General features: G+C 43.3%; 1 protein-coding gene across 6 annotated transcripts in view; it reads left to right on the top strand.

Moving 5' to 3' along the window:
* The window catches only part of LOC106587725 (cell migration-inducing and hyaluronan-binding protein), a 168,034-nt gene that overhangs the window by 48,225 nt on the left and 93,144 nt on the right, over positions 1–26,665 (top strand). For all 6 annotated transcript variants that reach the window (XM_045708744.1, XM_045708740.1, XM_045708743.1 and 3 more), the window contains one exon: positions 23,885–24,050. In XM_045708744.1, coding sequence (XP_045564700.1) covers positions 23,999–24,050 — 52 coding nt within the window. In that variant the 5' untranslated portion in view covers positions 23,885–23,998. The remainder of the gene's footprint in view (positions 1–23,884; positions 24,051–26,665) is intronic.

Genomic DNA, 26,665 nt, shown 5'->3' with positions numbered 1-26,665 from the left:
AGACATTGAATATCCCTTTGAGCATGAAGTTATTAATTACACTTTGGATGTTGTATCAATACACACAGTCAATACAAAGATACAGGCAACCTTCCTAACTCAGTTGCCAGAGAGGAAGGAAACCGCTCAGGGATTTCACCATGAGCCCAATGGTGACTTTAAAACAGTTACAGAGTTTAATGGCTATGATAGGAGAAAACTGAGGATGGCTCACCAACATTATAATTTCTCCACAATACTAATCTAAATGACAGAGTGAAAAGACGGAAGCCTGTAAAGAATACAAATGTAAAAGAACATGCATCCTGTTTGCAATAAGGCACTAAAGTAAAACTGCAAAAAATGTGGCAAAGAAATTAACTGTCCTGAATACAAAGCGTTATGTTTTGGAGCAAATACAACACATCACCGTGTACCACTCTTCATATTTTCATATTTCGTGGTGGCTGCATCATGTTAAGGGTATGCTTGTCATTGACAAGGACTAGGGAGTCTTTTTAAGGATAAAAATAAACTAATTAGGGCTAATCCTAGAGGAAAACCTGGTTGTCTACTTTCCAACAGACACTGGGAGACAAATTCACCTTTCAGCGGGACAGTAACCTAAAACACAAGGCCAAATATACACTGGAGTTGCTTACCAAGACGACATTGAATGTTCCTGAGTGGTCTAGTTACAGTTTTGAATTACATTGTCTTGAAAATCTATGGCAAGACATGAAAATGCAATTATCTAGCAATTATCATCAACCAACTTGACAGAGCATGAACATTTCAAAAATAATAATATGTGAATATTCTACAATCCAGGTGTGTAAAGCTTTTAGACATACACAGAAAGACTCCCAGCTGTAATCACTGCCAAAAGTGATTCTAATATGTATTGACTCAGGGGTGTGAATACCTATGTAAATTAGATATTTCTGTATTTCACATTTTCAATGAATTTGCTAAATTTTCTAATAACATGTTTTCACTTTGTCATTATAGGGTATTGTGTGTAGAAAAAATATATTTAATTTCAGGATGTAACAACAAAATGTGGAATAAGTCAAGGGGTGTGAATACTTTCTGAAGGCACTGTAAAACCCCTTTCAGACATGTGGGACGTGGTGACTTGAAAGCTCCTTGGCTACAGCATGTTTTTTTTTGTCTGAAAGATTACACTATGGCTTTTTAAATGCCGCCACGAAACCCGCCACAAAACCTGTTCTAGGTTCGAAGCACCACTGAACGGGCATTTGAACTTGTCTGTAAAGCAATGCTTCTTCTTGAAGCGGGACTAACACCCATCACTAGGCAACCAGAACTGTCAATCAAATGATCTGCGTGCAGCCCACTCTCATAAGAAAAGTACTTTTAAGTTTGTGAAATAAAATGTCTTACCAATACATTTAGTAGAAAGAAAACACATCTGTCTACCCTACCATAAAAAACTGCAGAAAAACAACACAACAGCACATCAATCAGCAATGTTTATAGTTTAATAATAGTTTAATCCGGTCTAATTAACTACAAGGGGTGTGAATACTTTCTAGCTATCTACATTATAGCTATGTATTAAAAACCAATAAATCAAATTAAAATGTATAGATAAGATAATATAGTCGTGCTGTACGAACTAGTCTCAGGATAAACCACTTTGAGATGGAAATACAAACCATTTATAATAAATATTAACTGATAGTCACTCTCTACATGGGTCTCAAAACTCAGAAGTGTGTGTGTGTGTGTGTGTGTGTGTGTGTGTGTGTGTGTGTGTGTGTGTGTGTGTGTGTGTGTGTGTGTGTGTGTGTGTGTGTGTGTGTGTGTGTGTGTGTGTGTGTGTGTGTGCACGTGCCACAGTTCCTACTGAAATCAAATGCATTCATAGAGAATGAATGAATGAATGAATGAATTTGATTTATCTAAAGCTCAGTGTGAATCTCTGTGTCAAAATGTCACAGTGAACTAATTCGTTCTGCTGTGTTCTCTAAATATTAACACAAAGTCACATGATGGATTAGTAAAATAACGAATTCATGCATTAGCTTTCATTAGTTTAACACGTACTGAACAGGATTACAGGGGGACCTGATCCTAGATCAGCACTCCTGATTTAAGACGCTTCATACACACGGGAATCAAGAGTGTCCTTGTAGCTTCTAAGCTCATCTCAGTATTAGACATGTTGCTTTAGGACAGCTGTCTGACAGTACTCTCTGTGTAATCCATTATGGGTGGTATTAGACATGTTGCTTTAGGACAGCTGTCTGACAGTACTCTCTGTGTAATCCATTATGGGTGGTATTAAACATGTTGCTTTAGGACAGCTGTCTGACAGTACTCTCTGTGTAATCCATTATGGGTGGTATTAGACATGTTGCTTTAGGACAGCTGTCTGACAGTACTCTCTGTGTAATCCATTATGGTGGTATTAGACATGTTGCTTTAGGACAGCTGTCTGACAGTACTCTCTGTGTAATCCATTATGGGTGGTATTAGACATGTTGCTTTAGGACAGCTGTCTGACAGTACTCTCTGTGTAATCCATTATGGTGGTATTAGACATGTTGCTTTAGGACAGCTGTCTGACAGTACTCTCTGTGTAATCCATTATGGTGGTATTAGACATGTTGCTTTAGGACAGCTGTCTGACAGTACTCTCTGTGTAATCCATTATGGTGGTATTAGACATGTTGCTTTAGGACAGCTGTCTGACAGTACTCTCTGTGTAATCCATTATGGTGGTATTAGACATGTTGCTTTAGGACAGCTGTCTGACAGTACTCTCTGTGTAATCCATTATGGTGGTATTAGACATGTTGCTTTAGGACAGCTGTCTGACAGTACTCTCTGTGTAATCCATTATGGTGGTATTAGACATGTTGCTTTAGGACAGCTGTCTGACAGTACTCTCTGTGTAATCCATTATGGTGGTATTAGACATGTTGCTTTAGGACAGCTGTCTGACAGTACTCTCTGTGTAATCCATTATGGTGGTATTAGACATGTTGCTTTAGGACAGCTGTCTGACAGTACTCTCTGTGTAATCCATTATGGTGGTATTAGACATGTTGCTTTAGGACAGCTGTCTGACAGTACTCTCTGTGTAATCCATTATGGGTGGTATTAGACATGTTGCTTTAGGACAGCTGTCTGACAGTACTCTCTGTGTAATCCATTATGGTGGTATTAGACATGTTGCTTTAGGACAGCTGTCTGACAGTACTCTCTGTGTAATCCATTATGGTGGTATTAGACATGTTGCTTTAGGACAGCTGTCTGACAGTACTCTCTGTGTAATCCATTATGGTGGTATTAGACCTGTTGCTTTAGGACAGCTGTCTGACAGTACTCTCTGTGTAATCCATTATGGTGGTATTAGACATGTTGCTTTAGGACAGCTGTCTGACAGTACTCTCTGTGTAATCCATTATGGTGGTATTAGACATGTTGCTTTAGGACAGCTGTCTGACAGTACTCTCTGTGTAATCCATTATGGTGGTATTAGACATGTTGCTTTAGGACAGCTGTCTGACAGTACTCTCTGTGTAATCCATTATGGTGGTATTAGACATGTTGCTTTAGGACAGCTGTCTGACAGTACTCTCTGTGTAATCCATTATGGGTGGTATTAGACATGTTGCTTTAGGACAGCTGTCTGACAGTACTCTCTGTGTAATCCATTATGGTTGTGTATTACAGCAGTGGGGAGACATATCCGGGCTGTAGAGATCAGCTGTCAGGTAGGGAGACATCACAGGCAGATGAATGTGCTACAGACCATTTTCCATCTTGGGCAAATGACAGGGCAGCTCTGTCTAACCAACTATTTAATACTGCGCCAGGCCAGGCAAAGAAGCCAGGCATCAGACTTTCAAATGGAAGTGTGAGTGTGAGGGGGGAAGCATGTGTGTGTGTGTGTGTGTGTGTGTGTGTGTGTGTGTGTGTGTGTGTGTGTGTGTGTGTGTGTGTGTGTGTGTGTGTGTGTGTGTGTGTGTGTGTGTGTGTGTGTGTGTGTGTGTGTGTGTGTGTGTGTGTCTGTGTGTAATACCTTGTCTTGCATCTGACTTGCAAATAGCAGAGATTTGGACACGGCCCTTGTTTACGTTTGTGTGCTCTCCGTGGCTCGTTGATGCATGGCACATGCAGATGAGGTGAACTTGTTAAAATCCCAGATTGCTGCTTTCGGGAAAAGTTATCAACGCGATGCGTTAGCGCTGCTCGGCCGTTTGTCAGCTCCCATTTATCAGACAACCTTGTTATTTATGTGTAGTTCAGTCTCGCTACTTCCCACCATGCAACAGGGATTGTTTGTGAGTGCAGCGGATAGAAAAAGCCTGATGCATAATTTCTGTCCATTTTTTCTCACCTATCAAGCCACTCTAATATATTAGTTTTTTTTTTCAATGCCGTTCTGTCGGCTCTGACCCTTGAAGGTGTATCTCCACTGACTCGCTAAGTTGCAACACATTCAGATATTTTGACTGAGTATAAATGCATAAGGATGCCTGAGAAATATTTTCATTAAAATATATAATTATTTAATTCAATAAGATTTCAATCAAGGCCAATATGAGTTAGAATCTTCTGAAGATGAGCTTTGCTGTGTTGGAGTTTGGACTGTTGATGGGAGGACAGTTCTGCTTCGATTGCATATTACTGCAGCCTTCGGGACCGCATGTGTAATTTGATTGGAGTCTGGTTGGCTGTGTTTCTCTCTCTCTCTCTCTCTCTCTCTCTCTCTCTCTCTCTCTCTCTCTCTCTCTCGCTCTCTCGCTCTCTCGCTCTCTCGCTCTCTCGCTCTCTCTCTCGCTCTCTCGCTCTCTCGCTCTCTGTGTGTAAGGCCTCTGATTGCAGACATTATTTCTTTGACTGCTGTCATTCAGTCCTGAGAGAGAACCGATCCAGAACATTCTTTGAATTCATAAAACCATGTGCTCTGTCTCTCGCTCTGTCTGTCTCTCTCTCTCTGTTTTCTCTCTCTGTTTTCGGTCTCTCTCTTTCTCTCTCTCTTTCTCTCTCTCTCTGTTTTCTCTCTCCCTCTCTCTCTCTCTCTCTCTGTTTTCAGTCTCTCTCTCTCTCTCTTTCTCTCTCTCTCTCCATGCTCCATGTGCACTCTGTCTGTCTGTCTGTCTGTCTGTCTGTCTGTCTGTCTGTCTGTCTGTCTGTCTGTCTGTCTGTCTGTCTGTCTGTCTGTCTGTCTGTCTGTCTGTCTGTCTGTCTGTCTGTCTGTCTGTCTGTCTGTCTGTCTGTCTGTCTGTCTGTCTGTCTGTCTGTCTGTCTGTCTGTCTGTCTGTCTGTCTGAACTCCACAGCCAGAACAGGAATGCAGTGTGAGAGTCTTTCACCACTTGTTGTGTAAACTCACACCAGGGTATCTCTTTCTCCATGTCTCTCGCTCAGTCTGTCAGCGTGCGTGTGGTTTGCCCTCTGTGCCAATTGTAGAATGACTTTACTAAAATGTCAGCTGTCAGGGTGGCTGATGAGCAAAATGATGATTGTAGAGAAGAACTTGATGACAGTTGGAAAGAGAAGGAGTTTAAAAGTACAATTGTTAACCTCTATGGGCAAGCGTCCCACCTACTCAACAGCCAGTTGAATCCTGTGGCACGTTATTCAAATACCTTAGATATGATATTACTTAAATTTTTCAAAAATATGACTATTTTACACCATTTTAAAGATAAGACTCTCGTTAATCTAACCACACTGTCCGATTTCAAAAAGGCTTTACAACGAAAGCAAAACATTAGATTATGTCAGCAGAGTACCGAGCCAGAAATAATCAGACACCCATTTTTCAAGCTAGCATATAATGTCACATAAACCCAAACCACAGCTAAATGTAGCACTAACCTTTGATGATCTTCATCAGATGACAACCCTAGGACATTATGTTATACAATACATGCATGTTTTGTTCAATCAAGTTCATATTTATATCAAAAACCAGCTTTTTACATTAGCATGTGACTAGCATGTGACTAGCATTCCCACCGAACACTGCCGGTGAATTTACTAAATTACTCACGATAAACGTTCACAAAAAGCATAACAATTATTTTAAGAATTATAGATACAGAACTCCTCTATGCACTCGATATGTCCGATTTTAAAATAGCTTTTCGGTGAAAGCACATTTTGCAATATTCTCAGTAGATAGCCCGGCATCACAGGGCTAGCTATTTAGACACCCAGCAGGTTTAGCACTCATCAAAGTCAGATTTACTATAAGAAAAATGTTATTACCTTTGTTGTCTTCGTCAGAATGCACTCCCAGGACTTCTACTTCAATAACAAATGTTGGTTTGGTCCAAAATAATCCATCGTTATATCCAAACAGCGGCGTTTTGTTCGTGCGTTCTAGACACTATCCTAAAGGCTAAATAAGGGTGACGAGCATGGCGCAATTCGTGACAAAAGAATTCTAAATATTCCATTACCGTACTTCGAAGCATGTCAACCGCTGTTTAAAATCAATTTTTATGCCATTTTTCTCATAAAAAAGCGATAATATTCCGACCGGGAATCTGCGTTTAGATAAACAGACAAAGGAAAAGAAAGCATTCGGTCGAAGCGGGCACGCGCCTAAGCCCATAGTACTCTGAGCGGCCACTTGCCAAAAGCGATAAAGTGTTTCAGCCAGAGCCTGCCTCGATATCGTTCAACGTTTTCCCGGGCTCTGAGACCCTATGGAAGACGTAAAGGATTAAATCGGGTACGTTTTTTATCCAGCCGTGTCAATACTGCCCCCTAGCCCTAACAGGTTAACAGCATATAGCTACAATTGCAATTACATACCCATATAATCTATGGAGTAGAAATGAACAAGAGTGACCTTTTAACCTCGCCTAGCCGGTCCAAATGTTGCTGTTTGTTCAATTTCCTGTATTACATTTGGTTGTCGTTGGCAAGGTTGACAACAATAGCTAAAACATTAGCAATATCCTTGCAGCTAATGTTTTGTGGATTATGATGAGTTAAGAAATTAGTACGATGTCATTTGAGGCATTTCTTAGCAATGTTCTTCAAAAAACATGAAGAAATCGACATTTTAAATCTTAGGTTCAGGTTAATTATTGTGTTTAGGTTATCTCTTAGATTTAGGGATAGAATCCCAGTGACGGGATTGCTAGCATGGCGGGAAATTCAAAACAGCAAAAATCTAATAATTTAAATTTCTCAAACAATCAACTATTTTACACCATTTGAAAGATAAACATCTCCTTAATCGAACCACATTGTCCGATTTCAAAGAGGCTTTATGGCGAAAGCATAAAGTTAGATTATGTTAGGAGAGTACATAGCCAAAAAAGTACACACATCCATTTTCAATACAAGGACAGGCGTCACCAAAAGCAGAAAACCAGCTAAAATGATGCACTAACCTTTGACAATCTTCATCAGATGACACTCCTAGGATATTATGTTAGACAATACATGCATTTTTTGTTCTATCAAGTTCATATTTATATCCAAAAACAGCATTTTACATCAGCGCGTGTCGTTGAGAAAATGTGTCTCCCCCAAAACTGCCAGTGAATTTACAAAAAATACTCATTATAAAACGTGGTTGGGGCTAGGTGGGACGCTAGCGTGCCACCTGTGGTGCACTCCATCAACAGCAGGTGCATTTCAAGAGCGGCAAATTTGAATCCAAATAAATGTCAAAATTCAAATTTTTCAAAAATACAACTATGTTACACCATTTGAAAGATAAACATCTCCTTAATCTAACCACGTTTTACGATTTCAAAAAGGTTTTACGGCGAAAGCATAAATTTAGAGTATGTTAGGACAGTACATTTACAAGAGTTGTGTGTAATGTTTTGTCAAGTCAAAGACAGGGTCACCAAAACCATAAAACCAGCTAAAATGATACACTAACCTTTTACAATCTCCATCAGATGACACTCCTAGGACATTATGTTAGACAATGCATGCATTTTTAGTTCTATCAAGTTCATATTTATATACAAAAACAGCGTTTTACTATGGCATTGATGTTGAGGAAATCGTTTCCCTCCAATAACCCGGCAGTCAAGTCAGCGTCAGAAATTAAATAATTAAAATTAGAAAACATTGTTAAAATATTATATTGTCATTTAAAGAATTATAGATTTACATCTTTTGAACGCAATCAACTTGCCAGATTTAAAAATAACCTTACTGGGAAATCACACTTTGCAATAATCTGAGCACTGTGCCCAGAAAAATACGCGTTGCGATACAGACTAGACGTCATGTTGGGGAGATCTAAAATCGAAAATACTATGTAAATAATCCATTACCTTTGATTCTCTTCATCAGATGTCACTTCCAGGTATCACAGGTCCATAACGAATGTAGTTTTGTTCAAAAAAGCTCATCATTTATGTCCAAAAATCTCCGTCTCGTTAGCACATGATGTAAGCCAGCCGGACTTCTCGTCATGAACGAGGGGAAAAAATATATTTCCGTTCGTTCAAACATGTCAAACGTTGTATAGCATAAATCATTAGGGCCTTTTTTAACCAGAACATGAATAATATTCAAGGTGGACGAATGCATAGCCTTTTATAACGTATTGGAACGAGGGTACCCAACATGAAGTAGCGCCAGGTGTCTAATGGGACATCACCGTTCCATGGCTCTTGTTCGGTCAGATCTCCCTCCAGAAGACTCAAAACACTTTGTAAAGGCTGGTGACATCTAGTGGAAGCAATAGGAAGTGCCAAAATATTCCTAAACCCCTGTGTCTTTCAATGGGATAGCTTTAAAGTCAATACAACACATCAGGTATCCACTTCCTGTCAGAAAATGTCTCAGGGTTTTGCCTGCCAAATGAGTTCTGTTATACTCACAGACACCATTCAAACAGTTTTGGAAACTTTAGAGTGTTTTCTATCCATATATAATAAGTATATGCATATTCTAGTTACTGGGTAGGATTAGTAACCAGATTAAATCGGGTACATTTTTTTTATCCAGACGTGCAAATGCTGCCCCCTAGACCCAACAGGTTAAAGTATTAAACTGTTATTCAAAGAATTATAGATTAACATCTCCTGAATGCAACCGCATTGACAGATTTCAAAATAACTTTACTGGGAAAGCACACTTTGCAATAATCTGAGTACTCTGGGCAGAAAAATACACTACGCAATACAGATAGCCGCCATGTTGGAATCATCTAAAATCATAAATAACATTAGAAATATTCCCTTACCTTTAATAATCTTCATCAGAAGGCACTTCCAGGTATCCCAGGTCCACAACAAATGTTTTTTTTTTTTTTTGATGAAGTTCATAATTTATGTCCAAATAACTCCATGTTGTTCCGTGTTGTTAGCGCGTTCAGTAGGGTACTCAAAATGTAGGGCGCGGGAGGGAAAAGTCACGACGAAAAGTAAAAAAAAAAATCTATTTACGTTCGTTCAAACATGTCAAACGTTGTTTAGCATCAATCTTTAGGGCCATTTTTAATGTGAAACATCAGTAATATTTCAACCGGACCTTTCCTGTGTCTTGAAAAACGTTTTGAAAAAGGTCTCATCTCACATGAACGTGCATGAGCGCGCAATAATGAAGTGACGACATCCCAGGCACATCAACTTCCCTTCCTTCTCATCCGGTCTCTGTTCATCATAGACGCTTCAAACAACTTTATAAAGACTGTTGACATCTAATGGACGCCATAGGAAGTGCAAAATGAATCCTTTGTCACTGTGTTTTATTGGCAATGACTTGAAAATAGTACAGCCACAAGATTTTCATTTCCTGCTTGTATTTTTTCTCAGGTTTTTGCCTGCCATATGAGTTCTGTTATACTTAGAGACACCATTCAAACAGTTTTAGAAACTTCAGAGTGTTTGCTATCCAAATCCACTAATAATATGCATATTCTATTTTCTGGGCCGGAGTAGTAACTTGTTTAAATTGGGTACGTTTTTCATCCGGCCGTGAAAATACTGCCCCCTAGCCCCAACAGGTTTTAACTCTTGGGTTTAAGTTAATTCTCGAACTGAATCAGTTGTATAACTGGTGTATTCCGTCCTTTCCAAGAACATTGTAGCAAATTCTCCTTAATCTCTGTTGTCCTTATTCTATGTTGTCCCTCTCTGGAGGCCCACTTGTATTAACATTACAGCTGAATGCTTTGTTGTCAGCTATCTGTCTGACCGACGTGGGGTTGAGAAACTCTGGACGACTATGCTGGTGTGTGTCAGCATTAAAATGAGACATGCATATGCAGCTTCATCATTAGTGGGAGTCACAGAGGTGAAGTGGGAATGTGTGTTTGTGTGTGTGTCAGTTTGCTGGTCAGTGAAATGTGAGTATGTCTGTGTCTGAGTGGGCAGATTGGCAGTGTGGGTTAAGTGTGGACGAACCACTCGATAGCAAACAGGAAAAGAAAACTAAAGTAAGAGTTGGTGTGTGTGTGTGTGTGCGTGTCTAGACCTGATTGCTACGCTGCACAACTCTCTCCTTTTTTAGATTCTCATCTGACACACAGCACGGTTCCTCTCTCTCTCTTTCTCACTTTCTGTCCCTCTCTGATTCTTTCTTTCTCCCCCTCTCTCCTTCTCTTCTATCATGCCCTCTCTGTTTTATCCCCCCCCTCTCTCCCTCTTTCTTCAGTTTAATCTGTGCCTGTGAGAACCACCGCTGTACCTACGCATCAGGAGAAAAGTCCTCCTTAATTGAAAAAAGTAATTAAACAAGCCATTAGTCAGTTGTTTATATATCTCCTTAGACAGTAGGTGATGCTTGTTGTTGTTCAGTCAGCGAGAAGAGAATCAACATGCCGCTGAAGTAGTGAAGTGTTAGCGACATGTGTGTGAAGACTATTGGAGAGTGTGTGTACATGCGTGTGTGTGAAGACTATTGGAGAGTGTGTGTACATGCGTGTGTGTGAAGACTATTGGAGAGTGTGTGTACATGCGTGTGTGTGAAGACTATTGGAGAGTGTGTGTACATGCGTGTGTGTGAAGACTATTGGAGAGTGTGTGTGAAGACTATTGGAGAGTGTGTGTACATGCGTGTGTGTGAAGACTATTGGAGAGTGTGTGTGAAGACTATTGGAGAGTGTGTGTACATGCGTGTGTGTGAAGACTATTGGAGAGTGTGTGTGAAGACTATTGGAGAGTGTGTGTACATGCGTGTGTGTAAAGACTATTGGAGAGTGTGTGTGAAGACTATTGGAGAGTGTGTGTACATGCGTGTGTGTGAAGACTATTGGAGAGTGTGTGTGAAGACTATTGGAGAGTGTGTGTACATGCGTGTGTGTGAAGACTATTGGAGAGTGTGTGTACATGCGTGTGTGTGAAGACTATTGGAGAGTGTGTGTACATGCGTGTGTGTGAAGACTATTGGAGAGTGTGTGTACATGCGTGTGTGTGAAGACTATTGGAGAGTGTGTGTGAAGACTATTGGAGAGTGTGTGTACATGCGTGTGTGTGTGTGTCAGAGACCAACAGTTATCAGAGGGGACTTTATGTTGTCTGCACAATTCTGAAAGAATCTCTGGACTCTGAACTCTATACCAGTGTTTCCCAAACTTTTCCTGGACTACCCCCTAGCCTCCTAGCCCCCAGCCTCCTAGCCTCCTAGCCCCCTAGTCCCCTAGCCTCCTAACCCCTGTTGTAGAAATTGTTACACAGAGACACTCGAAGTCAATCTTAAATGAAGCTGGAGAGGTCACAGTCAAACTTAGATGCATAAAGTACCTGTCTGAAGTGAACTCTCACAGGTCAGTCCCATTAGTTGTCTTATATACTGCAGACAAGTCATATTTGCATGATTTAGCTTATTTATAATTAATTAATCATTAATGTTTGCTTCATTCATGTGACGACCAATACTGGGTCATGCTTGTGACAGACCAGTACCTCACGAGGCTTCTTCTCTAAGCTGAGACCTTGAAACTGAGATATAATTTCTCTAAACAAGGTTCTGGGCGTACTGCCAAATTGCAGATGCTGATAGTGAGGATTCGTTCAGTCAGCCACTTGCATGAACACAGAAATTGGTTATTAGAAAAGCACAAAAACAAAAATGTCCACCTTAGCCTCCTAACCCCATAGCCTCCTAGCCTCCTAACCCCCTAACTCCCTAGCCTCCTAACTCCCTAGCCTCCTAACTCCCTAGCCTCATAACTCCCTAGCCTCCTAACTCCCTAGCCTCCTAACTCCCTAGCCTCCTAACTCCCTAGCCTCCTAACTCCCTAGCCTCCTAACCCCTAGCCTCCTAACCCCTAGCCTCCTAACCCTCTAGCCCCCTAAACCTCTAGCCCCCTAGCCCCCTTGCCTCCTAACCCCCTAGCCCCCTAACCCCCTAGCCTTCCAGCCTCCTAACCCCCTAGCCTCCTAACCCCCTAGCCTCCTAGCCTCCTAGCCCCCTAACCTCCTAGCCTCCTAACCCCCTAGCCTCCCAACACTCTAGCCTCCTAACCCCCTAGCCTCTTAACCCCCTAACTCCCTAGCCTCCTAACCCCTAACCCCTAACCCCTAGCCTCCTAACCCCTAGCCTTCTAACCCTCTAGCCTTCCAGCCACCTAACCTTCTAGCCTCCTAACCCCCTAGCCTCCCAACACTCTAGCCTCCTAACCTCCTAGCCCCCTAACCTCCTAGCCTCCTAACCCCCTAGCCTCCTAGCCTCCTAGCCCCCTAACCTCCTAGCCTCCTAACCCCCTAGCCTCCCAACACTCTAGCCTCCTAACCCCCTAGCCTCTTAACCCCCTAACTCCCTAGCCTCCTAACCCCCTAACCCCTAACCCCTAGCCTCCTAACCCCTAGCCTCCTAACCCTCTAGCCTTCCAGCCTCCTAACCTTCTAGCCTCCTAACCCCCTAGCCTCCCAACACTCTAGCCTCCTAACCTCCTAGCCTCCTAGCCCCCTAACCTCCTAGCCTCCTAACCCCCTAGCCTCCTAACCTCCTAGCCTCCTAGCCTCCTAACCCCCTAGCCTCCCAACACTCTAGCCTCCTAACTCCTTAGCCTCCCAACACTCTAGCCTCCTAGCCCCCTAACCTCCTAGCCTCCTAGCCCCCTAACCTCCTAGCCCCCTAACCTCCTAGCCTCCTAACCCCCTTGCCTCCCCTAGCCCCCTAGCCTCCTAGCCTCCTAGCCCCCTAACCTCCTAGCCTCCTAACCCCCTAGCCTCCTAGCCCCTAACCTCCTAGCCTCCTAACCTCCTAGCATCCCAACACTCTAGCCTGCTAGCTTCCTAACCCCCTAGCCTCCCAACACTCTAGCCTCCTAGCCTCCTAGACCCCTAGCCGTTCCACTTGATCTATTCCAGTACCGGCACACCTGATTAGTCAACTAATCCCCAAGCCATTGACTTGTTGAATCAGGTGTTTTAGTTCAGGGAGCATATTCATAAAGTGTCTTTGAGTAGGAGCAGGACTCTAAATTACAACCAATATGTTGCTATGCAACCAGCAGTTTAACACTGGGAGCACTGTGCCACTATGAACAAAACTCTCCCAGATAGTGATTGTTGCAATGATAAGGCTTCGCTGTACCGTTGTTTCAGAGCCCTAGAGAAACTAGTGAGTGCAGATTCGTTAGCATCCTGGTTGCACCATTACTACAGCGAAAACTCCTTGCTTCTATCCCAACCAGGTCAAAAGATCTGACCCATATTACCGGCACAACATTTGTATCTTCTATAGCGGATCGCCGGGACCGCATTTTGACACACTTTCGTCGTTAACCATTTGATTACACTTTGTTCAGTCATGTTACCTTATAGGATAGCTAGCTAATAACCTGGTAAATTGACCAGTATATCCAAAGATTTGGGGGCACAGAAAGAAAGGAAAGGGATAGCTTCTTCAGGAGATCAAGGAATGTATGAATGACTGATCTCTTGCATGTCATCATCACAAACGTGACATTTTTAAAGAGTTTGTAAAATGTTCAGTGTAATGCATCTCAATCGGAAAATAGTGATTTTACAGCATGTATAAACGTAATATTCCACACATGACTTTGTCATTTCAGTGACGGGTATTCCTATCAACCAGGGGAGGCTGCTGAGGGGAGGACGGCTCATTATAATGTCTGGAACAGAGCAAATGGAATGGCATCAGACACATGGAAACCATATGTTTGATATATTTGATAGCATTCCACTGATTTATCTCCAGCTATTACCACTAGCCCGTCCTCCCCAATTAAGGTGTCACCAACCTCCTGTGGTATCAACATTTTAGCTTTTATAATAAACTGTGTTTACAGTGCTACATATTCGTTTCTAGGGCAACAGCATGTGCTTCAACAGTAGCTAGACTTCATTTAGACCCAGTACAGGCTGTATCTCAATCAATCAATATATTATTATTTTCTGCTGCTCCTAAATGTCTTATTTAGAACCATGGTTGTAGCCTGTGGGCCGTAGGTATGAAACATCTCAGAGTGCTGATCTAGGGTCAGGACCCCCCTGTCCATGTAATCTTATCTAAAATGCAAAACTGATCCTAAATCAGCACTTTTACTCTGAGACGCTTGATACACACGGCCCTGCAGAGCTACAACCAAATTGTGGAACGTCTGGGGGTCCTCGTGGAGAGGTTAGAGAAATACTGCTCTATACTGTAAATGGAGAGGGAGACTAATGTATGTATTTATTGAACATTTTCAAGTGCAAGTTGCCAGATAGAATTGGAAAAAGCCCACCTGGTTGCCAGATAGCAATGGAAAAAGCCCACATGGTTGTCAGATTGTGCATGTGTAGAACAACATGTCAGATAGTGAGATCAAAGTCAAGTGGTAGCCCTAGATCCGCTGATATACAGTAACCAGCATATGGTCCACCCATAACTAACATATGGATTCCCATCTCATTCGTTTTTTTACACACACACACACACACACACATACACACATGCTTGCGCACAAACATACACAGATGCGCGCACACACACACACATACACGCACACACACGCGCAGACATACACGCACACACACGCACACAGACGCGCGCACACTCACACAGACGGCATAGGAATCACAGGATGTCATCAGCTGCAGGGTTTTAAGTGAACCATAGAAGTGCTCCAGGGGATTCCTTTAGAGTGTTATCTACCAAACCACCTGTCCTCTGGTCTGTCTGTTTCTTCCTCAACCAGCTGATTGATACATGTCATATTGTGCGTGTGGAAGCATTTTCAAACAGTTCTCAATGTTTCCTGAGCTCGTAGGTTGCATCATCTGCTGCATTTGTGTGTGTATCTCCTCTGTGTGTGTATGTGTGTGTGTGTGTGTGTGTGTGTGTGTGTATGTGTGTGTGTGTGTATGTGTGTGTGTGTGTATGTGTGTGTGTGTGTGTGTACGTGCGTGTACGTGCGTGTATCTGCTGCGTTTGTTTAATTTCATCACACTAACATTTCTGTTCTTTCATCTCCTTCTTTCAGATTGAACTGTGCTGCGTTGCTCCAGGCTCTGTTAGATACTGATTTACTCTCTCCTCTCTGACTAATGAGACCATGTTCCTCTCCATTTCTCCTCTCTGACTAATGAGACCATGTTCCTCTCCATTTCTCCCCTCTGACTAATGAGACCATGTTCCTCTCCATGTTCGTCTCCATTTCTCCCCTCTGACTAATGAGACCATGTTCCTCTCCATTTCTCCCCTCTGACTAATGAGACCATGTTCCTCTCCATTTCTCCCCTCTGACTAATGAGACCATGTTCCTCTCCATTTCTCCCCTCTGACTAATGAGACCATGTTCCTCTCCATTTCTCCCCTCTGACTAATGAGACCTTGTTCCTCTCCATTTCTCCCCTCTGACTAATGAGACCATGTTCCTCTCCATTTCTCCCCTCTGACTAATGAGACCATGTTCCTCTCCATGTTCGTCTCCATTTCTCCCCTCTGACTAATGAGACCTTGTTCCTCTCCATTTCTCCCCTCTGACTAATGAGACCATGTTCCTCTCCATTTCTCCCCTCTGACTAATGAGACCATGTTCCTCTCCATTTCTCCCCTCTGACTAATGAGACCATGTTCCTCTCCATTTCTCCCCTCTGACTAATGAGACCATGTTCTTCTCCATTTCTCCCCTCTGACTAATGAGACCATGTTCCTCTCCATTTCTCCCCTCTGACTAATGAGACCATGTTCCTCTCCATTTCTCCCCTCTGACTAATGAGACCATGTTCTTCTCCATTTCTCCCCGCTGCACTTTGGAGCTTTCATCATTTTATTATGGAAAGCAGGATTAATGAGAGAGAGAGAAAATTAAAAGGTAAAGCGTACAGTATGATGTCTTTCACCCACAGATACAAGTCACACACTGCACGGGTGTGTGTGTGTGTGTGTGTGTGTGTGTGTGTGTGTGTGTGTGTGTGTGTGTGTGTGTGTGTGTGTGTCTGTGTCTGTGTCTGTGTGTGTGTGTGTGTGTGGTTTAAACTACTGTGGTAGGTGGTTGCTTCTCAAACTTCCAAGCTCCTCGTGTCCATGTGTGTGTGTCTGTTTGTGTGTGTGTGTGTCCGTGCGTGTGTGGGTGTGTTTGTAAAAATAGCTGTCATGCCAGCCAGTTCTGCCACCTTGACCCCCCCCGTATCAGGTTGACTGCTATCTCTGTGAGGACTGTATGTACAGTATGCAGCAAAATGATATTTTTCTGAAACCAAATCTCATTTCTCATCTCATTTCCTCCCTACCTCCCTCTCTCCCTTCCCCCCCCCTCTCCCTCTCCTCCTCCCTCCCTCCCTCCCTCCCTCCCTCCCTCCCTCCCTCCCTCCCTCCCTCCCTCCCTCCCTCCCTCCCTCCCTCCCTCCCTCTCCTCCCTCCCTCCGTCCATCCTTGTGTTCAAGGTAGAGACAGCTCTGTGTAGTTGCAGCAGTTAAGCAGTTGTTGAGTGAATCATACAGCACCTTGTAATCAGCTCCATACTATGTGGATAATGTATAGTTTCAGCACTGTGTTATAAGTACTACTTAGAGAAGACTGGTGGTTTACTTGATTTCATCACAGTCTGTAGATAGATGGAATTGCTAAATGTATTCACACATTGACAGATACAGCTTGTTTTTCTCCTCTTTTTTCTCTGTGCTGTCATCCTTCATTCCTAGCCTGCCAGTATCACAAAGGACAAGAACTACGTTTTGTTGAGGTACACTGTCTGACTGTGTATAAAGACTTGGAACAATAGGTCTTTTACTGGGGTTATGAGACTTGTTACAATAGGTCTGTTACTGGGGTTATGAGACTTGGTACAATACTGTAGGTCTGTTACTGGGGTTATGAGACTTGTTACAATAGGTCTGTTACTGGGGTTATGAGACTTGTTACAATACTGTAGGTCTGTTACTGGGGTTATGAGACTTGATACAATAGGTCTGTTACTGGGGTTATGAGACTTGGTACAATAGGTCTGTTACTGGGGTTAGGAGACTTGTTACAATAGGTCTGTTACTGGGGTTATGAGACTTGTTACAATACTGTAGGTCTGTTACTGGGGTTATGAGACTTGATACAATAGGTCTGTTACTGGGGTTATGAGACTTGGTACAATAGGTCTGTTACTGGGGTTAAGAGACTTGTTACAATACTGTAGGTCTGTTACTGGGGTTATGAGACTTGTTACAATACTGTAGGTCTGTTACTGGGGTTATGAGACTTGATACAATAGGTCTGTTACTGGGGTTATGAGACTTGTTACAATAGGTCTGTTACTGGGGTTATGAGACTTGTTACAATACTGTAGGTCTGTTACTGGGGTTATGAGACTTGTTACAATAGGTCTGTTACTGGGGTTATGAGACTTGTTACAATACTGTAGGTCTGTTACTGGGGTTATGAGACTTGTTACAATAGGTCTGTTACTGGGGTTATGAGACTTTGTACAATACTGTAGGTCTGTTACTGGGGTTATGAGACTTGGTACAATACTGTAGGTCTGTTACTGGGGTTATGAGACTTGATACAATAGGTCTGTTACTGGGGTTATGAGACTTGATACAATAGGTCTGTTACTGGGGTTATGAGACTTGTTACAATAGGTCTGTTACTGGGGTTATGAGACTTGATACAATAGGTCTGTTACTGGGGTTATGAGACTTGGTACAATACTGTAGGTCTGTTACTGGGGTTATGAGACTTGATACAATAGGTCTGTTACTGGGGTTATGAGACTTGTTACAATAGGTCTGTTACTGGGGTTATGAGACTTGTTACAATAGGTCTGTTACTGGGGTTATGAGACTTGTTACAATACTGTAGGTCTGTTACTGGGGTTATGAGACTTGATACAATAGGTCTGTTACTGGGGTTATGAGACTTGTTACAATACTGTAGGTCTGTTACTGGGGTTATGAGACTTGATACAATAGGTCTGTTACTGGGGTTATGAGACTTGTTACAATAGGTCTGTTACTGGGGTTATGAGACTTGATACAATAGGTCTGTTACTGGGGTTATGAGACTTGATACAATAGGTCTGTTACTGGGGTTATGAGACTTGATACAATAGGTCTGTTACTGGGGTTATGAGACTTGATACAATAGGTCTGTTACTGGGGTTATGAGACTTGATACAATAGGTCTGTTACTGGGGTTATGAGACTTGTTACAATAGGTCTGTTACTGGGGTTATGAGACTTGTTACAATACTGTAGGTCTGTTACTGGGGTTATGAGACTTGTTACAATAGGTATGTTACTGGGGTTATGAGACTTGATACAATAGGTCTGTTACTGGGGTTATGAGACTTGATACAATAGGTCTGTTACTGGGGTTATGAGACTTGTTACAATACTGTAGGTCTGTTACTGGGGTTATGTAAGAGTGTCTGGTGAACAGGACTGTAGGGTACAGTTACCCCTGGAGAGAGGGAGAGAGAGTGATTGTGTGTGTCTGTACATTCATGCTTTGTATATGTGTCTGTCTGTCTGTGACTGTGTGTGTGTGTGCTTGCTTGCTTGAACGCCTCCATGCGTGCTGACCTGCATGCATGCGTGTGTGTGTGTGTGTGTGTGTGTGTGTGTGTGTGTGTGTGTGTGTGTGTGTGTGTGTGTGTGTGTGTGTGTGTGTGTGTGTGTGTGTGTGTGTGTGTGTGTGTGTGTGTGTGTGTGTGTGTGTGTGTGTGTGTACATGCATGCGTGTGTGTGTACATGTGTGTGTGTGTGTAGTGGGAAGAGAGGACAGAAATGTCTGCACAGCCACTCTAAGACCAGGGTTGGTGACCGCTGTATAGAGTTATCACATAGTTTAACCTCATGTATTGTTCAAACATGGAGAGAGAGAGCCATCTGGACCCCTTGTGGAGGCAGACACTTTACAGCACCACTATAAATGGAGAGGCTTACAGGCAGGGTGTGCAGGCTTTCGTTCCAGCCCAGCACTAACACACCTGATTCATTTACTGAGTGGGAGAAAGACTAGGCACTATAGAGCTGTGGTCACCTAACCCCGTTGTTGGACAAGCTACAGTACGAGGTGTGCAGGCTTTTGTTCCAGCCCAGCACTAATGTCAAGAATACTTGAACGGGTTCCAGGAACAGCAAAGGGTTGGTGACTACTGGTGTTGAGTTTCTCCCTTGCTGTTCAGAATGATACACTTCAGGCTCATCTGGGTAGCTCCTGTTCAGTAGAGAGAAAACGTTTGAAAATGGGAAGGTGCTTACGTGAACTCGTCCAATCAGAACACAGATATTCCTTTTGCGTTGTGAAATGTTCCGCTACGGTGGGCCCTACTGAGGCTGGCCCTGAGGCCTTCTGAGGGATCTCTCCATCTGGATTTACTTGTTGACAGAAGCCTTTGCTGCCACTCCATGTTTGGCCCAGGCCCAGCTCACTTTCTAAGAAGGAACATTTCTTCTAAATGTCACCCACAATATGAGTCATATAGATATATTTCTCAATTAAAGTGGTATTAAAGAGGAATAGACTGCACTTTGTCCAGGCACGCAGGAAGACAGAGAGGGACAGACAGAGAGGGACAGACAGAGAGGGACAGACAGAGAGGGACAGACAGAGAGGGACAGACAGAGACGGACAGACAGAGAGGGACAGACAGAGAGGGACAGACAGAGAGGGACAGACAGAGAGGGACAGACAGAGAGGGACAGACAGAGAGGGACAGACAGAGAGGGACAGACAGAGAGGGACAGACAGAGAGGGACAGACAGAGACGGACAGACAGAGAGGGACAGACAGAGACGGACAGACAGAGAGGGACAGACAGAGACGGACAGACAGAGACGGGACAGACAGAGAGGGACAGACAGAGAGGGACAGACAGAGAGGGACAGACAGAGAGGGACAGACAGACAGTAGGGTATATTGAACAGGATTAGTGACTATAAAAAGCTGTTTCAACACAGACAGTGAGCTCTGCTTCCTCTGAGTGATTGGTCTAGAGAAAGCATCTTATTGCTGTGACCTCTGAGAGACAATAGTGCAGTGATCGTCAGCTAGATTCATGATGAGTTCTTCTTGAGCGGATGGTCAATTTGTAGACAAAAAAATAAAATCACCTGAGGGCCAAATGTGGACCGCGAGCCGCCAGTTGGGGAACCCTGCAATAAGGCATAGCATTACTGCTACATCGGAATTATCTCTGCATTGACCATACATCAGTCTGTAAGCTGTGTGTGTGTGTGTGTCTGTGTGTGTCTGTGTGTGTGTGTGTGTGTGTGTGTGTGTGTGTGTGTGTGTGTGTGTGTGTGTGTGTGTGTGTGTGTGTGTGTGTGTGTGTGTGTGTGTGTGTGTGTGTGTGTGTGTGTGTGTTATGCTAGGGCGTGGTGTAGATTTTAGGGTGTGTGTCTCATCAGCACAGTTCTGGGGGGATCATGTTCCTCTCATATTCAGTGTTTTTGGTGAAATACCATTAACTACATTACCTACATTACCTTCTGTAGCTCCAGCTGTCCATGGTTTTAACAAGACTCAACTGCTACAATAGTCCTGCTTTGTCTGTCATTTGGTATTCTACCATAATAGTATATTATTTATTGTAGTTGTAGGTTTATACTGCTGTGTTTTACCCCAGAAGTATATTATTATAAACTATACATGGAGCTAATGGATGTTTATACAGGACATGTGGGTCTGGTTTTAGTTTAGAAGGAAATGATGGTCATTGAAGGTCCTGTCTCCACCCCTGTTTTCTGTGTGTGTGTGTGTGTGTGTGTGTGTGTGTGTGTGTGTGTGTGTGTGTGTGTGTGTGTGTGTGTGTGTGTGTGTGTGTGTGTGTGTGTGTGTGTGTGTGTGTGTGTGTGTGTGTGTGTGTGTGTGTGTGTGTGTGTGTGTGTGGCGAGCGTACTTCAGGAAGAGAAAAAGGGGAATCCCTCACTGAAGTTCCCTGTTTTATTAATCCTGTGGGAGGTGTGTGTGTGTTTCCACAGAGCAGTGCTGAGACGTAGAGTAACTTCTGCTTTCATAGTTCCGCTGAGCCCATAAACTCTCTCATAACCAGCAGGCTTGGACGCTACACTGTGTGTGTGTACTACAGCGTAGACAGCTACTGAACTAAGGTTCTGTTAATATTCCCTGTGTTGGAGGTGAAAGAAATGCACACCTGTTTAGGCGAGGTGCTGGCTAGCGGAGTAGAACACCTGTTTAGGCGAGGTGCTGGCTTGCGGAGTAGAACACCTGTTTAGGTGAGGTGCTGGCTAGCGGAGTAGAACACCTGTTTAGGTGAGGTGCTGGCTAGCGGAGTAGAACAGAGGTTCTACTGTATCTAGACCAACATGTCTTAGAATCTATAGACTGAGGTTCTAAGACATGTTGGTTCTAGATACAGTAGAACCTCTGTCTATAGATTGTGTTGGAGTGTGTGTGTTTGTGATCCCCCAGATAAAACATCACGTCAGTTTTGAACAGAGGAATGTACGTGTTGTTAATACCCCTTTAGTGGGGTCACACACACACACACACACACACACACACACACACACACACACACACACACACACACACACACACACACACACACACACACACACACACACACACACACACACACTAACCCTTATCTTTTCTTCTCTCTGCTTCTTCTCTCTCTGCAGGACTAACAGGACCAGCTGCCCTGTGGCATTGTGGGACTGAGAACACCAATATTGATGAGGGGCCAGTTTAGTCCCAACCTCCCCTCTATGTCTGCAGGTCCAGTTCTGACAAGAGGATACTCACTATGACTAATGGAAGCCTCTCTCTGCGTTCTGTCTCTCTGTATACAACTCCTCCTTTGAGATAGATGGAATAAAAACTCTTATACAAATCTATGTTACGTAATTTTTTAATCTGTGTGTCATGTCTTCATGTATCTACAAATAATTTTTACAAACAAGGTCACTATTTTAGCCTAGTGTTGATTTTGGGTCGGGGTGGCAGGTAGCCTAGCGAATTAGAGCATTGGGCCAGTAACCGGTCGCTGGTTCGAGTCCCTGAGTCGACTTGGTGAAACATCTGTCTATTCGCCCTTGAACAACACACCTAACCCTAATTGCTCCTGTAAGTCTCTCTGGATAAGAGCGTCTGCTAAATGACTAACATGTAAATGGAATGGATCTGCTGTATCCTACTCCACTATGGTTAAAACAACAGACAAAAAACTAATTAGCAACTACAGGCTCCAATGTATAATAGGAACACAGAGACTGGAATTTAATCAAATCTGCTTTAGAAATGTTTCTGCAAGTTCTTTGTTCAAAATCTACTTCAATAGGGTTTCCCAAAATTCCCAGGTTTTCCAGAAATCCTAGTTGGAAGATCACAGAATAAGCAGAAAACCCTGAATCCTCCCACCAGGATTTCTGGAAATCCCTTACTGGAATTTTGCCACCCTACTTAAACACATCTGTACATCTACCTGAAAGAAGTCGACCAGTAATAGGTTTAATTACATTTATTTGAATACCCATAATAACTGTTTCGTTTTTTTACCTTTGTAAAAACAGGTACTGCTTCAATACAATGCAAGAAACAGCCAATTTAATTGGGCCCAACATTTAGTCTGTAATACATTGTCACGACTTCCTCCGAAGTCTGTCCCTCTCCTTGTTCGGGCGGCGTTTGGCGGTCGGCGTCACCGGTCTTCTAGCCATCACCGATCCACCTTTCATTTTCCATTTGTTTTGTCTTGTCTTCCCACACATCTGGTTTCAATTCCGTCATTTCATGTTGTGTATTTAACCCTCTGTTCCCCCCCATGTCCTTATGCGGAATTGTTTGTTGTAAGTGCTTGTGCACGTTATGCTGGTGGTTGACGGGTTTTGTACCCATTTGATTTATTGTTCTGTTAACGGTGTTTTTTTATTATTAAACTGCGCCGTTGTAAATCAGTTTTTGCTCTCCTGCGCCTGACTTCTCTACCGCCAGTACGCACCCCTTACATACAGTGAGGGAAAAAAGTATTTGATCCCCTGCTGATTTTGTACGTTTGCCCACTGACAAAGAAATTATCAGTCTATAATTGTAATGGTAGGTTTATTTGAACAGTGAGAGACAGAATAACAACAAAAAAATCCAGAAAAACGCATGTCAAAAATGTTATAAAATGATTTTTTTCCCCTCACTGTACATGTCCTCATACAGTAGGGTTTTCCCTCCTTGTTACGTAAGTGTTTTATATAACTAGTGTAAAAGCAGTGAGATATAACTGTTATTATCCCAGTGGCTATGCTACGTTAGTCGCTGTGCTAGTCTTTGATCCTGAGAGAACTTCTCTCCTCTAACTCTTTGAAGATGAGTCTAAAACACCAACGTTTTCAAATCCTCAAAAGCCTTGACTGTAAAGAGCATGGCACCATGGAATGTTATTCACCAATCGTGTGTGTGCGCACGTGTGTGTGCACGTGTGTGTGCGCGTGTGTGTGCGTGCGTGTGTGTGTGTGTGTGTGTCTGCACATGTTATGATGCCAAGCCTTGGTTTAACACTATTTGTCTTCTATCTGTTCTTATTGCAGGTGCCTTTGGCCTCATCCCCCTGTGAGCCCCTGCTAATCCACATTAAGCCCTACGAAGTGCACACTCTGGAGAAAACTTCTCTTCTGCCAGTAATCCATACTTCTCATTGAGAGATGAAGACATGCGTCCCACTACTGATGGCTGTGCTGCCTATCATACAGGCAGGTCAGTACTGCAGCTATTACAGCTCTTATGCACGTTATGACTGTGTAATGACAGGTATTAGAGAGGTATTAGGGGTTTACGACAGGTCAGTACTGCAGATATTACAGCTCTTATGAATGTTATGACTGTGTTATGACAGGTATTAGAGAGGTATTAGGGGTTTACGACAGGTCAGTACTGCAGATATTACAGCTCTTATGAATGCTATGACTGTGTTATGACAGGTATTAGAGAGGTATTAGGGGTTTACGACAGGTCAGTACTGCAGATATTACAGATCTTATGAATGCCATGACTGTGTAATGACAGGAATTAGGGGTTTAGGACAGGTCATTCAGCTGTTATTACAGGTATGAGATTATGATCTGAAGTCAGAATACCGCCCCACCTCCACCATGTAGAGTGTTCTGTAGTGGAACATGGCCCTGGTAGAGGGTAGAGTTTTCTGTAGTGGAACATGGCCCTGGTAGAGGGTAGAGTTTTCTGTAGTGGAACATGGCCCTGGTAGAGGGTAGAGTTTTCTGTAGTGGAACATGGCCCTGGTAGAGGGTAGAGTTTTCTGTAGTGGAACATGGCCCTGGTAGAGGGTAGAATTTTCTGTAGTGGAACATGGCCCTGGTAAAGGGTCGAGTTTTCTGTAGTGGAACATGGCCCTGGTAGAGGGTAGAGTTTTCTGTAGTGGAACATGGCCCTGGTAGAGGGTAGAGTTTTCTGTAGTGGAACATGGCCCTGGTAGAGGGTAGAGTTTTCTGTAGTGGAACATGGCCCTGGTAGAGGGTAGAGTTTTCTGTAGTGGAACATGGCCCTGGTAGAGGGTAGAGTTTTCTGTAGTGGAACATGGCCCTGGTAGAGGGTAGAGTGTTCTGTAGTGGAACATGGCCCTGGTAGAGGGTCGAGTTTTCTGTAGTGGAACATGGCCCTGGTAGAGGGTCGAGTTTTCTGTAGTGGAACATGGCCCTGATAGAGGTTAGAGTGTTCTGTAGTGGAACATGGCCCTGGTAGAGGGTAGAGTTTTCTGTAGTGGAACATGGCCCTGGTAGAGGGTAGAGTTTTCTGTAGTGGAACATGGCCCTGGTAGAGGGTAGAGTTTTCTGTAGTGGACCATGGCCCTGACTAGCTGCAGAACAACAATTTTTAGGTATTTGACCTTTGTAGTTGAGTAGGATGGAGAGCGAGAGGGATGAAGGAGGATAAATGAATGGTGAGAGATGAATGGAGGAGAGAGATGAAGGGAGAGAGGGAGGCAGAGTAATAGAAGGAGAAGGTAGGAGGTAGAGGGAGAACGATGGAGGCGGTGAAATGGAAGGAGAGAGAGCGAGAGGAGGGAGATGGAAAGAGCGAGGGAGTGAGAGGGATGGGGACGTTTGGAAGAGAGGTAAGGAGAAGGAAAGTGGGAGCGGTATGGAGGGAGGGAGTGAGAAGGAGGAAGTAGGTCAGTCTGAGCGATTGAAGGTATAACTGTGTCTGCCACGTGTGAGGAAAGGAGAGTGGATCTCCCTCTCCACCTTCTCCCTCTGTGTCTGGGTGTGTGTGTGGGTGTGTCTGGGTGGGTGGGTGGGTGTGTGTGTGTCTATGTGCGGCAGGGCAGCCTCTAAAGCCATGGCTAGACTCCAGTGGCTCAGGTTTTCATATTAACAGACACATAACAAATATTTCTAGTTACATTTCCTTCCTTCTCTCTCTCTCTCAGTTAAATGTTCAATTCAATTCAAGGGTCTTTATTGGCATGGGAAACATTGCCAAAGCAATGTTTCTCTCTCTCTCTCTCTCTCTCTCTCACTCTCTCTCTCGTGCTCTCTCACGCTCTCTCTCTCTTCCTTTCTCTCTCTGCTGTTTCCTACCATAGTGTTTTTGTTTTTGACAGTAAGCTACTCTGTATATTCACTAACATGAAGGCCTAGCTTCAGTTGCCAGGTTGACTTTCCTCCGGTTGCCAGATTGGGCTATAATCCAACATACCCTTTAAAGGGCAGAAAAGTAACATGAGCAGTAGGAGGGAGGCATGTGTTCATGCTGCTGATTTTGTCAGTTGTAAATAGACACACACACACACACACACACACACACACACACACACACACACACACACACACACACACACACACACACACACACACACACACACACACACACACACACACACACACACGGCATCATGCCTTTCTGTGCGTCTGTGTGTGTGCGTGTGTGTCTGTTCTGCTGTTTTTGTCAGTGTGCTCTTAAAACACAGCATGAAGTACCAACATAATGACAAAGACTTTAAACAGTGCTATTGTCAAACTTACTGTAAAAATAATATACATATATATAATGAATGCATGATGTTGTTTATTAACACCCTCTGCTACCTACTGGTAGAGCCCAATGGAGTAAGATGAAGATCCCCTTAGACACTGATCTAAGCTCAGTTTAGCATATTCCCCATAATGGTTAGGGTTAAGATCCGTGGAGGAAAAGCTGATCCTAGATATCTGCCTAAGGGCAACTTCTTCAAAGAATCATCTCATCTGCCTTTCCATAGGGATTCACAGAATGAGAGCTAGTGGTTGAGGGCAGAAATAGACAATAGCTACAGTATGCTTTGTGGGATGTTGTTTTGTTGTTGTTTACAGTAT

This window comes from Salmo salar, chromosome ssa26, assembly GCF_905237065.1.
Source record: "Salmo salar chromosome ssa26, Ssal_v3.1, whole genome shotgun sequence".
NCBI lineage: Eukaryota > Metazoa > Chordata > Actinopteri > Salmoniformes > Salmonidae > Salmo > Salmo salar.
This window is presented reverse-complemented; position numbering and strand designations above follow the sequence as displayed.